We start from the raw sequence: 13,028 nt of genomic DNA on the forward strand, positions 1-13,028 counted from the left end.
AGAATTTCAACTTCTCCACATCTTCCCCAGCAAGTGTTTTGATTATAACTATCCTAGTTGCTATGAAGTGATATCTCACTATGGTTGTAATTTGTACTTCCCTAGTGACTAATGATGTTCAGCATCCTATTACTTGTATATCTTCTTTGGAGCAATATCCTTTGCTCATTTTTAAGTTGGGTCATTTGTTTTTTGTTGTTGTTGAATTGTAAATGTACTTTATATATTCTGGATATAAGTCCCTCATTAGATATATGATTTGCAAATATTTTCTCCCATTCTGTGGGTTGTCTTTTCCCTTTCTTGATAATGTCCTTTGAGGCACAAACATTTTATATGTTTTTTCTTTCGTTGTCTCTGCTTTTGGTGTCATATCTAAGAAACCATATGTATTAATTTTTTTTGGCCTATATCCTGTATTCAGCATTAAGAAAATCTAGTGGCTACAGCAGTTTTTTTTTACATATGATTTCCATATGAATCTTATGATATGATTGGAATATTTGTTATTTTTAGATTCACAATTTAGAAGATCGTTTGAAGGAATATGAAAAGAACGTATATGCAACAACTGTGGGGACACCTTACAAAGGTAGGAATGATCTCTCATCATGTTATCTATGATTATCTTGTATTGGTGGACTTCTGGATGATTTTCATTTTTGTCTTTGCTAATCTCATTCTTTACAAGGAATGTATTTTACCTTTGTAATTCACCAGTAACAACTAGTTTTATGGCAAGAATGGTAGTAATCTAAAAATTAATGCATGTTTGTTGTAAAAAAGAAATGCTGCCATTTTAAGTGAAACTGCAAGTTTCCACTTCATTCTCCACTCTCCAGCTGAACCTAGTTTACAATTTACATATATTTTTCCAGACTCTTCTGTGTGTATCCAGACGTTTATGTAATCCACTATATATACCCATACAAACTCAGAGTTACATATTTTAGATGCTTCTGTTTTCTACTATTACAATAATGCTGTAATTGCTATTTTTAAACCAGGATTTAAGGAGAAAATAATTCATAAAAGTATTTATTTCAAGGTGGGGAAGGATGATTTGGAAGTATTACTCTGTTGACTTAAGTTATGTATGCCACTTACAAAGGATTCTAAAGATGAGCTTGAGTCTTTATGTAGTTGTTCCCTTGAAATAGTCATGACTTCAAATAATCTCTGAATAATCTAACAATTTCCCATTCTCAGTTTCACTGCCTCACTGCATTAAGAATAGTTTTATTTTGCTAAATGTTTTGTAAACCTTTCTGCTTTTTCATGGAAGGCACTGGGGCATGAATCTAAACCATTTCACATTCTTTTGTGTTTTTGAAAGCTCTTACTGTTGTGAAATAACATAAGACATTATACAGTTTTTAATTAAACAAGGACTTTCTTTAGATTCTTTCCAAAACACACTTCAAAAAGAAGAGAAAACCAACTTGGGAGTTTCCTATGGCTCATTGCAGAGAAAATTCCTGCTACAAAGACTGTTTGCCATAGCTAAGTCAACATATGTGATTCTTAGCATAGAACTGCTAAATCAGTGCCCAGCCGTGCATAGGGAATAGTATTGATTCTTTTTTTTTTTTTAGTTTCAACTTAAGAATTTCATACTTAATTTTCCTTTTTTCTCAGTTTTAAATTGTAAAATGAACACATATGTACAGTTTTTAAAATAACTGACACATATATAATACTAAGTATCAGGCACTGTTATAAAACACATTTTGTCTATCAACTCATCTAATCCTATCAACAATCCAAGCAGTCTGTTTGAATTGGCACATTAATCTCTTTGCTATGCTTTTAGATGTTTCTTGGTGCAGAAGGCTTTTCAGATTACCTAGTGTGCCGTACTTCTGGAAGTGGATGCAAGTATAGACTTCACATAATGCATAATTTTGAATTTATTCAAATTAAAGTTTGTCACAGTGTGACTTCATATACCTGAACTGTATTTATTCTTTAGTTTTAGATTGAAATGGAGCTTGATTAATAGATGAACTGTAAATTATATGACAGTCTTTTTAAGATGTTGATTCAAAGTATCTGAAAACCACTAAATTGGCATTATTATTTCATGCATTTTCAAGTTATTTTATCTACATTGTGTTTCAGAACTGTTTAGAAAACTTGATTTAAACTTCAGTGCTTTCAGGTTTGGAATACTAGAAAATCTAGAATACTATTCTGAGTTACTAAACTCTTAAACAAAATAAAAATGATCATTTTAGTCATTGTAGGATATCTGAAGCCAACCACATAATATTTAGGAAAGAAATACCAGTTCTGAGGAATCTTTGTATTCCCTAGGTCTAGTATTTTTTTTTTTTTGGTGGTACGCGGGCCTCTCACTGTTGTGGCCTCTCCCGTTGAGGAGCGCAGGCTCAGCGGCCATGGCTCACGGGCCCAGCCGCTCTGCGGCATGTGGGATCTTCCTGGACCAGGGGACGGACCCGTGTCCCCTGCATCGGCAGGCGGACTCTCAACCACTGTGCCACCAGGGAAGCCCATAGGTCTAGTCTTTTTAAATTGCCATGCCAGAAAGATGAAGAAGTTGTTTGAGGATGGGGGGAATGTGAGAAATAAAATTGCTATAATAATTCTTGTTTTCTCTTCCGAGGGAAAAATACCAACTGGAATGCTTAGTGTATATGTAATGTAATGCAGTACAATACTTACAATGTAACACAGTTAATATAAGAGTGATGCCTCTCTCTTTGTTCCTTTGATTGTCTTTTAGTTTGTCTTTTTCTAAGTAATAAGTAGCTTATCTGGGTTTTTTTTTTTTTTTTTGCGGTACGCGGGCCTCTCACTGCTGCGGCCTCTCCCGTTGCGGAGCACAGGCCCCGGATGTTCAGGCTCAGCGGCCATGGCTCACGGGCCCAGCCGCTCCGCCGCACGTGGGATCCTCCCGGACTGGGGCACGAACCCGCGTCCCCTGCATCGGCAGGCGGACTCTCAACCACTGCGCCACCAGGGAAGCCCGCTTATCTGGTTTTGTCTTTACAGTTTGATCTGTTTTTTTTTTTTATTTGACAGGTCGCAGTTTGTACCATACTGATGTCTCGCTCTTTGGAGAACCTACTGAGTTTGAGTATTTGCGAAAAGTGCTTTTTGAGTATATGATGGGTCGTGAGACTAAGGTATAAATCATGTCTGGTGATTTGGCATGTGGTTTAATTTAAAAGGAAATATGTCTCATTTTTAATACACATATTGATGTTGTATGTTTACTATTAGCAGACCATACATGCTGATAGTAAGCAATAGGTAATTGTGTTATTGCTCTTTGTTTGCAAAAGTGAATTGGCAGATCTTGCTTATATTTGTTACATTTATAAAATATTAATTTAGAAAATACTGGTGGATGATGCTAAAAAATAAAAACAAAAATTTCATTAACTTAATACTTTGTGAAGCATGTGACTGTTCTTTTGACTTCAAATCTTAAAGGTAGGAGAATAGATGGAGACTATTTCATGGAGACGTGAGGATAGCGTGGCTAGTATTGGAAATGGTCCTAATTAAGAATGACTATGTAGGGATATTTAGAAATATTTTACTTTAGTCACTGTAAGAAAGTTACTCTTGCACATATGGAATATTAACCGTTTAAAAATAACCACACTGTGTAAGTAATAATGCTTGGTTAATTTGTTTTCTAGAATGTTAAATTTATTATAAGGTCCTTGAGTATAGAGTCTTGTCTTACTGTTATTTGTATCCCCAGCAGTGTTTTTAAAAGAGCCTTATATCAGACATTTTGTAAATATATCTTTAATTGAATTGATTGCATTTAGGGAAATTCATGAGCCTTTTCTCAAAGTTTTTCATTTGAAGCAATTTCTGTTTCTGATATTGTTTCAACTTTTTACCTTCATGAACTTTTACATTGTCCTTATATGTTGGCTGAGAATGGGATAATGAGTTTTCTAAGAAATTATCAGTGTTTTAATTTATGGGTCTGTGGGGGTTACTGAGTGCTAAACCAGTTCAGGAATTGATTTGGTAAATATATTTAAGACCTAAAAATTAGGACATAAAATCTCTTAAGAATGTTATGGGGACTTCCCTGGTGGCGCAGTGGTTAAGAATCCACCTGCCAATGCAAGGGACATGGGTTCGAGCCCTGGTCCGGGAAGATCCCACGTGCTGCGGAGCAACTAAGCCCGTGCGCCACAACTACTGAGCCTGTGCTCTAGAGCCCACGAGCCACAACTGCTGAGCCCATGTGCCCCAACTACCGAAGCCCACGCGCCTAGAGCCCATGCTCCGCAGCAAGAGAAGCCACCACAGTGAGAAGCCCGCGCACCACAACAAAGAGTAGCCCCCACTTGCCGCAACTAGAGAGAAGCCCGCATGCAGCAACGTAGACCCAACACAGCCAAATAAATAAATAAAATAAATTTATTTAAAAAAAAAAAGAGGTTGTTATGAATCGTAGATTCAGCTAAACACCAGGAGCTATAGGGCTAGAAGTCGTTTGAATCCTTGACACTATAGAAGTCTAATTTCACTGTATCAGATAGTTCAAATTAAAGTAATATCTAGTGTGATCCTGAACATGAATCATAGGCGGGATATATTAATTCACAGTAATTCAGTACCTTTATTCTTAAGGACTTTTTTTTTTTTTTTAATTCAGAGGCTAGCTAAAACTCATTTTCTCCTTATCTTTAAAAAACAAAACCAATGAAATGTAACTTTCTCTTACTATGTCCTGATTGGATAGCAGCCTGTATTTGAGGTGGGGTAGATAGTTTAAAGTTACCTTGTTATTGCAGGGAAGGGGGAAAAGCATTTCTTTATGAACAGTAGCCTTTCAGGAACTTCAGCTACTCTGGTTTATTCATTGAATCTAAAGCTATCATCCCAGAGTTGTTGCTAAATAAATTATTTAGTCTTTTCTCGATTTGCAAAATGAAGAGAGTGTGACTGCCTCAGCCTGTATCTTCTGGATGTTGTGAGCCTGTGTGGGGTGAGATCCCTACAGAGTTTGAGTCCTGGAGAAAGGCCCAGCCCAGCATGAGATACATTCTGGAGTGGTACCAGTTCAGCCAGGTCTCAGGGCTCTGCATTTCCTCCTAGGCTGTGACTTGGGAGACAGCTAGAAGGGACGCTCTTGAGGCTTGGGCAGCCCCAGCTAACACATGGCTGGGAATCTGTGTTGAGGCGGCTCTCTTTATCTTCAGCATTCAGTGTGCTTTTCTGGTTACCAAGACTGAGTAGTCTTTTATTCTGCCATCACATTTTATAAGTCAATATTGAAAATTGGCAGTAGATATTCAGTTTAATTTACTTCATATTTATTGAGCACTTACTGTATGTGGTCCTTTGTTTATCACCATGATGGATAAGGAGATGAAAATTTACACCATCCCTAACTTTAAGGTGTTTACCATATAGTGAAAAAGTGGAGCTGTTTACTAAGCACAGTATGATGCAGACCATAGCACAGTGTCCTCATGTTTACTTGTGGGAAGGTCAAGGACATCATGGAGAAGGAGATGTATATACAGGCCTTTACAAGGGGGCAGAGATTTTGATAGATGAGCTCAGAGAGGAGGAAAGCCCAGACAAAGTCCAAGACAGGAAATTGACTGTGGGCTTTGGAATGACACGTAGTCCGCTCCAACTAAAATACCAGCTCTATGAGGTGGAAGTGACTCTGCTTAGGGCTGCAGGGTGTGGAGGGCCTGGAGTGTTCTCAGAGTTTTACCTGTAGGTTGTTGGGGGGCAGCCCTGAAATTTTTTGAGCAGGGGTTGACAGAATCAGAGCTATTTTTAGACATTTGTTGATTTGCCTAATTTCCATACATTCACAAAGAATTTGAAATGGAGACCAGGTTGTGGTTTTAGAACAAGCCAGAGTATATTGTGGCCTTTGTGATTTGATCACCATCTGCCGTTGTTTCTTGTCCAGTAGGATCTGTATGTCATCCCACCTGTCTTTCTTCATCTGCTTTTGCACACAGTGTTCCCTATTTGATGAGGCAGATGATTTTTTTTTAAGATCACATATGTGATACACATTCTTATAGTACGAAGTTAAGTAAATTCCCCTTCTTTCTTCTGTCCTTGCACTTTCTTTTTCTTGGGTTTTGAGCCTCCATGCTATTTTTGATGCTTAAATTCAGCCTGTTCTCCTTTTCAATAGAAAGTGTTTCTCATTCTACCCTTTACTGACTCTCACTAAAGAAAACATGGCAGGAGAGGCCACTTCTAAACCAGGTGGCTCATTTGAACTTTTCCTTACTTCCCAGGACCTAAGGATATTGTACGTAGAGTAGACAGTCTGATTTCTTTCCCAAGGTTCAGCAGAGAGCCTGGGCTTTCCATTAAAGTGTTTTCTGACAAGCCAGGGAAGAGCTTTTAAGTCTTTACTAGGTAATCAACTGCAAATGCTGCATCAGTGATAAATTTAGAGGTGGGTTTCCCATTTAACATTGTCTAGAAGTGTGAAGAGGCAACTAGCCACATTTGGATTTATTTTTTGTTTTGTTTTTTTTTGTTTTTGTTTTGACAGACATGTTTGTGCCTTGATGTGCACTATGCAGTTTCATAGTGAATATAAATGGGATTTTGGGTTTCTGAACTTGTTAAGCTATTGAAATTAAAGAAATGTTCCCTATAATTGTGAATCCCTGAATTTTAGATTTTTGGTACTTCCTAAAAACAGTCTTCATAGATAGTATACCAGAAACCATTTAAAATTTCCAGAGTGCTAATAAAAAGAATATTGAAATAGTTGCTACTTCATATTTCTCTTCCCATTTCATGCCACATATACGCTTGGTTTCTAGACTTCAGTTTAGCACAGAAGATTCTGTTCTGTCTAGGCAATACAATTTAAAGGATGAGGAAGGAAGGAGGGCTGAAACTAAAATCTTGCTCTTTGTGGGGTTTGTGGTTGAGGAATAGTATTAGTTGATCTGCTAGTTGAAATAAATATTAGAAATATGTAAAATGCCTTGCCTAGGCTTAGCACATAATAAGAATTTTTTTAAATGTTAGTTCTTTTCCTTCCTGGAAATAATTATACTTTTTTTCTAATGATGTGTGTTCCTAAAATTTTAGTTAACTCTATTATGTCATCTTTTGCTCAGTGACCTTCTGTAGTCACACACTCTTCCCCGCCCTGCCATACACACACACAGTCTTGTAACTATGAACAAAGAATGTTAGATCAGCTTTCTGGTGAGCCTTCCATCCTCTGTAGCACTACAGTAAGTAGTACTACTACTAATCCTCAGGAGAGCACTAGTACCTGAATTTGTATGTAAGCACTGAACTTATTATCCTACTTATTTCATAAGTGGTATCTTCTTTCCTCTCTGTCTCCCTCAAACCATCTCATCTTGATACAAAATAGGGAATTTCAACCTTTGAGGAGAATTTTCCACGAGCTTATGGGTGACAGTCTGACTTACGGTATATTTATTGAGATCTGCACAGTTTATGATCTTGTTTGCAAGCCACCATGTGTAATGTTCTGATTCATCCTGTTTTCTACCAAACAAAACATCTTGTGTTTATTTAAAATGTAATTTGTATTTCTATTAGGCTGATGTGCTGCATGTATTAAAAAATACCTATAAGCATGTTCATGTTCATGCAGTAGCCCGTGTTTATGAGATATATGATGTGATTTAGTTCAAGCTGAACTTGGGAGTCTCTAAATCTGATTGTTTAGAGCATATGTTTTGGCAATACATCACTTACTAGGTAGATTTCTACAAATAAAAAGCGTTATAAAATGAATGAGTAATAAAGTTTCATTTTAATAAGACAGAGGGCCAAGAGCATTAGAACTGTATATAGCTTCATGCTATTGTAAATACATCTTCTTAAAATAATATCAACCCAGACCTTGTGAGGGATCCTTTCAAATTGATATTCTAGCATTGGCTGTTATTTCCTTGACCAGTACCTTCACATCATACTTCTTTGGTCGTGGCTTCCATTGAGAGCACTAAAGAATTCCACCAGCAGAACATGTCAGAATGGGGTGAGACCCATCTGCTCCACTGTCTAGTGATCGTCTCTTGTCTTTTTTGTAGACCATGGCAAAGGTTATAACCACTGTACTGAAGTTCCCTGATGATCAGACTCAGAAAATTTTGGAAAGAGAAGATGCTCGGCTCATGGTAAGCTTAAAGAATAGGCTACAAATAGAAGACAACTTTATCTCATCCGTTTACATTCTGTCTCATTTACAGAGACTTTGAGTTGGTAAGAGAAATTTAAAAGTTTTCATCTTTATTGTACTATAGCCTGAAAAATGAGAGTGAAACTACATTAAGAAAATTAAACTGAGGGCAGATCTGAATGGATGTTCTCAAGGAAAGAAGAGTCTTATTTAATAGTATGTATGAGGTTGGCACCAGTATGTGCTATATGAGATTTCTGGAACTTGGGCTCTTTATGGGAAGGATGGAAAAGGCATTTGTTCTGGTATATCCAGTAATAATTTTTTAAACCGAATGATATCATGACGTTAGGTGTTTTGTAGATTACAATTCCTTATTCTACTTCACTTGATTTCTAAATACAATAATTCTGATATAAGAGTTTAAGCATTTTTTGAGCTTTTGACATATACCCTGCAAGGGAAATGTAGATAACTGAATTCTTAGAAACCTTTGTGTCAAGTCAGCTGTGACTGAAATGAAACAAACACACACTTCATAAATTATGCAAAATTCCCTTTGCCTAACTTCTTTTTGTGCTGAACCAATAATACAGTAAGAAGATCCATTCTAAGCATAGTATGAAATTTGTGCTGTTTTCCTGTCTGGCCCTTAGCTGTCTCTTTCTGCTTCCTTTTCTTGTCTTGCTAATAGCCTGTAGCTCTTCCACATCTTTCCCCCAATTTCTTTACCTATTTCATGATCCCAGTACTGCTGTTTTTTTCACTCTCCTATTTAAATCAAACAAAGATCTACTCTTTAGTGATGGGTTAGCCCATGTCTGAGTATCTCCAGTAAGAAGGACTAAGTCAATAAGTAATTACCCTTAAGAATCCTATCTTGGGCTTCCCTGGTGGCGCAGTGGTTGAAAGTCCACCTGTCGATGCAGGGGACACGGGTTCGTGCCCCGGTCCGGGAGGATCCCACATGCCGCGGAGCGGCTGGGCCTGTGAGCCGTGGCCGCTGAGCCTGTGCGTCCGGAGCCTGTGCTCCGCAACGGGAGAGGCCACAGCGGTGAGAGGCCTGCGTACCGCAAAAAAAAAAAATAAAATAAAATCCTATCTTATCTCTACAGACTGTGTGTTTCTTACAAAAATTCTGGCTTATCTTGATCCCAAGTCTCCCTTTCTGTTGTGGTCACCAATCTGTTCTGGTTCTAATCCATGGAACTCAACCAAGAACCCACAGATGGCCTGGTTGGAGGGCTTTTACCTTCCAGGCTAAATAACCCCAGCACTTATCAGCCATCTATGAAGTTCCTTTCCTTTGACCCTTGCATGTTCTGACCTCTTTCTGGCTTCTTCTAAAGTCATCCCAGCATCCCTGACTTTTGTCCCAATACTCCATTGTATACTGTATTATTTACCTATTGTATATTTTCTGGGACAGTTGGTTATTTTGGTTAGCCTTTGTTTCTTTTGGTGAAGCATTTCTCCATGGTATCTAGTGGTCTGAAAAATATTGTCATACCTCTGTAGTTATTTCTGGTTATAGATATTTTTGATAAAGAAGTATGTAACTATAATGTATGCCCTTCATCAGTAGAGAGAATGTTGTTTTAAATTACAGCAAAACATCCAATTCTATAATCTATAGTCCACTCAGAGTGGTTTTCCTCTTCACTGAGTAAACAACTGTGTGTTTGTGAAAATAAAAATCTCCAATGCAGTTTGAGCCCGTTGACACAATTCTTTCATTATAGTCCAGTTTAAGAAAATATTTTAAAATGATGGATGTAAATAGAAAGCTTTTATTATCTTTATTCATTCTCCTGTAGCCTCTTTTTTATCTTGATGTTGGGATATAGCCAACCTCTCATCTTACTGTTGGGCTACATTTTGTCAGGATTTAGAATATAGTATAGACTCATCCTAAGTCACTGCTTTGGCAAATGTGGTAGGAAACATTCCCCCTCACCCCCCCCACACACACATACAGCCTTAGATTGGTTTGTCTTGAAGGAAACTAATCGAATTGATTACATGTAAATAGTGAACCATCTAAAAACCTTTTAAGGTGGATGGAAAAGTTTCTTTCTTAAGGTGTTTTTTTTTTTTGGCGGTACGCGGGCCTCTCACTGTTGTGGCCTCTCCCGTTGCGGAGCACAGGCTCCAGACACGCAGGCTCAGCGGCCATGGCTCACGGGCCCAGCCGCTCTGCGGCATGCGGGATCTTCCCGGACCCGGGTACAAACCCGTGTCCCCTGCATCGGCAGGCGGACTTTCAACCACTGCGCCACCAGGGAAGCCCTCTTAAGTTTAATTAAAAAGAAATCTTTGAAAAGCTTTACACTATTCTTTTGTGAATAAAATGGTATTCATTCTAGATAGGGATGAAGTGGTGACTGACTTCCTGAAATAATCCTTCCTTATCCCAGAGGCTGACCTGCCCAGAAAGAAAGTCCCACTCTTTCCACTACTTTTTTTTTTTTTCTACTACTATTTTAAGCAGAGTCTCATCCATCATTATCTTTTGCTTAATGAATGAGTTCAGTTGACAGTCACCTACTTCTCTTCTGTTGGGTTGGCCAAAAAGTTTGTTTGTTTTTTTTCTGTAACATTTTACTTGTTATGGCAAATGTAGGAAAATTGAAGACATGGACGATACGATTGTTGCCCTTGTGGAACCTTTAATTTTAGGGGGAAGGGGTAGCATCTTCATTCATACGTGAATAAAAGATTTGCTTAAGTAATGTAATTCAAATAATAAAAATAGATGCTTAGGAAAGATGAACTAGGTTATGGTGAGCATGAAGTGAGGGAGATCCCAAAGATGACTTATCAATTTGAGTCACCTTTTGTCAGCATAAAGAGATTTTTGGTACAAGATAGAGTGACTCATGATTGTTTCCTTATTTGATGGAAAATTAAGATTACTGTTGATTGAGAAAGTTGAAACATAAGTCACACTTGCCTTAAGATTGCTGTCATTCATAAAATAAGTGGTAAGAATCATTGTCTTTGAACAAGCCTCCTAAAGAAATTATAACTTGTTTCATACCCCAATGAACTGTAGCTGATTAGAGCAAAACACTGCTAAGAATAGTGACTTCTCTTTTTCTGTGGAAGTATCCAATAGAAAGATACCTATATGTGTAGAACGCAGAGCTTTTTAGGGTTTTATTAAATAATTGTTTAAAAGCTATTTAGTCACATTAGTTTTAAATATATGTTCCAGATGGACCATTTCTGTAATTTGTTGTAACCGCAGCTACAGTTTCCCCTCTATTAAAAATCAACAGTATTGACTATTTTGTTATTGTAGGTTTGGGGGCTACAAAGCTGGTATAAGTAAACCAAACAAACCCCGTCATATTGCAGAGCTCCCTCCCCTGTCCGTTAGTATTTGGGATGCTTGAGAGAGTGTGGATTGCACTTTTTGCTGAGAGTGTGCAGCCACGTCAGCATTTACGTTATTTAACAGGTATGAGAGGAGGGATACTTCCTAAAAACTTTGCTTTATGACCCTAATGATTATATGTTTGCTTTGTGGCATTGATCGAAAACTGTCCATGACTGCTGGTAAGGTATTTTTCAGTATGTCCCCTCTTTACCGTATCTCCCCTCTCCTTAGTGACTTTTATACTGTTTATTTGAAAAACCCCACTACAGAATACAACAGTTATTATTTAACAAGTGGTTTCAGAGTTTAACCTAATTTGAAGAATGTATTTCATAGATGAGAAACCATTATCTGTCAAGTAAGAGTAAATTATAGAGCATAAGTAAAGTCTGGTTTATTTGAGGGTCACAATGTGTAGAGAAGGAATACTAGTCCTTCATTTGACAAGTCTCAGAGCCTCTGTTTCTTCACAAAAGTATGTTGGATTATTCTATCTCTAAGGTTCCTTTTCCTCTAAAGTATTAAATTAGTTATAAATTTTAAAGTTTTAGATTTCTTGCAACTGGGAAAAAATTATCTTCTATGCAGCAGGTAGAAGTTAAAGAAAGTGCACACACAAGTCTCAGAGCCTCTGTTTCTTCACAAAACTAACGTTATCTTGTTAGGATTGTTGGAGAACCAAAATACGTATAGTGCCCGCACTGGGGTTTTGTGATCACGGTGGGGCTGGTGGTGGTGGTTCCTGAGCCACATGTAGTGATGAGTAGAACGAGTCTTTCCGAGAAGGTGAGACTTGGAAAGGTAAACCAATAATGTGTGTAAGATAAACCATGAAAGACCTCACTACGACAGTCAGGTCACTTTATAGGAATGAAACCAGCTCAAAACATGTCCCATCTCCAGTTTCAGCACCTCTGAGTGCCACCACATGCAGCTTTGCTTGGTGAGAGCTAGCCCTCAACAGCTCAGCTCCTGTGTGACTTTGAGCAAACCTTTTGCATCTTTCTGGCCCTTATTGCTAAAACAAGTATGTTGATTACTCTATCTCTAAGGTTTCTTTTCCTCTAAAGTATTAAGTTAGTTGTAAATTTTAAAGTTTTAGATTTCATTCAAGTGGGAAAAAATTGTCTTACATGCAGCAGGCAGAAGTTACAGAAAGTGCACATACCAAATGCACATACCTTTGTGTTCCCTAGAGCAGCCTCTTCCCTCCTCTCAGTTTTTAGCTTATTATGCCTGGTTTGTGATGGTTTAGGTAGTGCAGTGGCAAGAGTAGACTGGATGTTTGAGTTTCAGGGTGGGAGCAAGAGTGAATACGAAAGTCTTTTTTTTTAATTAATTTTATTTATTTTTGGCTATTTGGGGTCTTTGTTGCTGCACGCGGGCTTTCTCTGGTTTTGGCGAGCGGGGAGGGGGCTACTCTTCATTGCGGTGCATGGGCTTCTCATTGCGGTGGCTTCTTTTGTTGTGGAGCACGAGCTCTAGGCACAC

At 37.9% G+C, this 13,028-nt stretch overlaps 1 protein-coding gene across 6 annotated transcripts in view; it reads left to right on the top strand.

Moving 5' to 3' along the window:
- Positions 1–13,028, top strand: part of GOLGA4 (golgin A4) — a 105,398-nt gene that overhangs the window by 86,585 nt on the left and 5,785 nt on the right. For all 6 annotated transcript variants that reach the window (XM_067753767.1, XM_067753768.1, XM_067753770.1 and 3 more), the window contains 3 exons: positions 517–592; positions 3,046–3,149; positions 8,067–8,153. In XM_067753767.1, coding sequence (XP_067609868.1) covers positions 517–592; positions 3,046–3,149; positions 8,067–8,153 — 267 coding nt within the window. The remainder of the gene's footprint in view (positions 1–516; positions 593–3,045; positions 3,150–8,066; positions 8,154–13,028) is intronic.

The sequence above is a fragment of the Pseudorca crassidens genome, chromosome 10 (assembly GCF_039906515.1).
Source record: "Pseudorca crassidens isolate mPseCra1 chromosome 10, mPseCra1.hap1, whole genome shotgun sequence".
Classification (NCBI taxonomy): Eukaryota; Metazoa; Chordata; class Mammalia; order Artiodactyla; family Delphinidae; genus Pseudorca; species Pseudorca crassidens.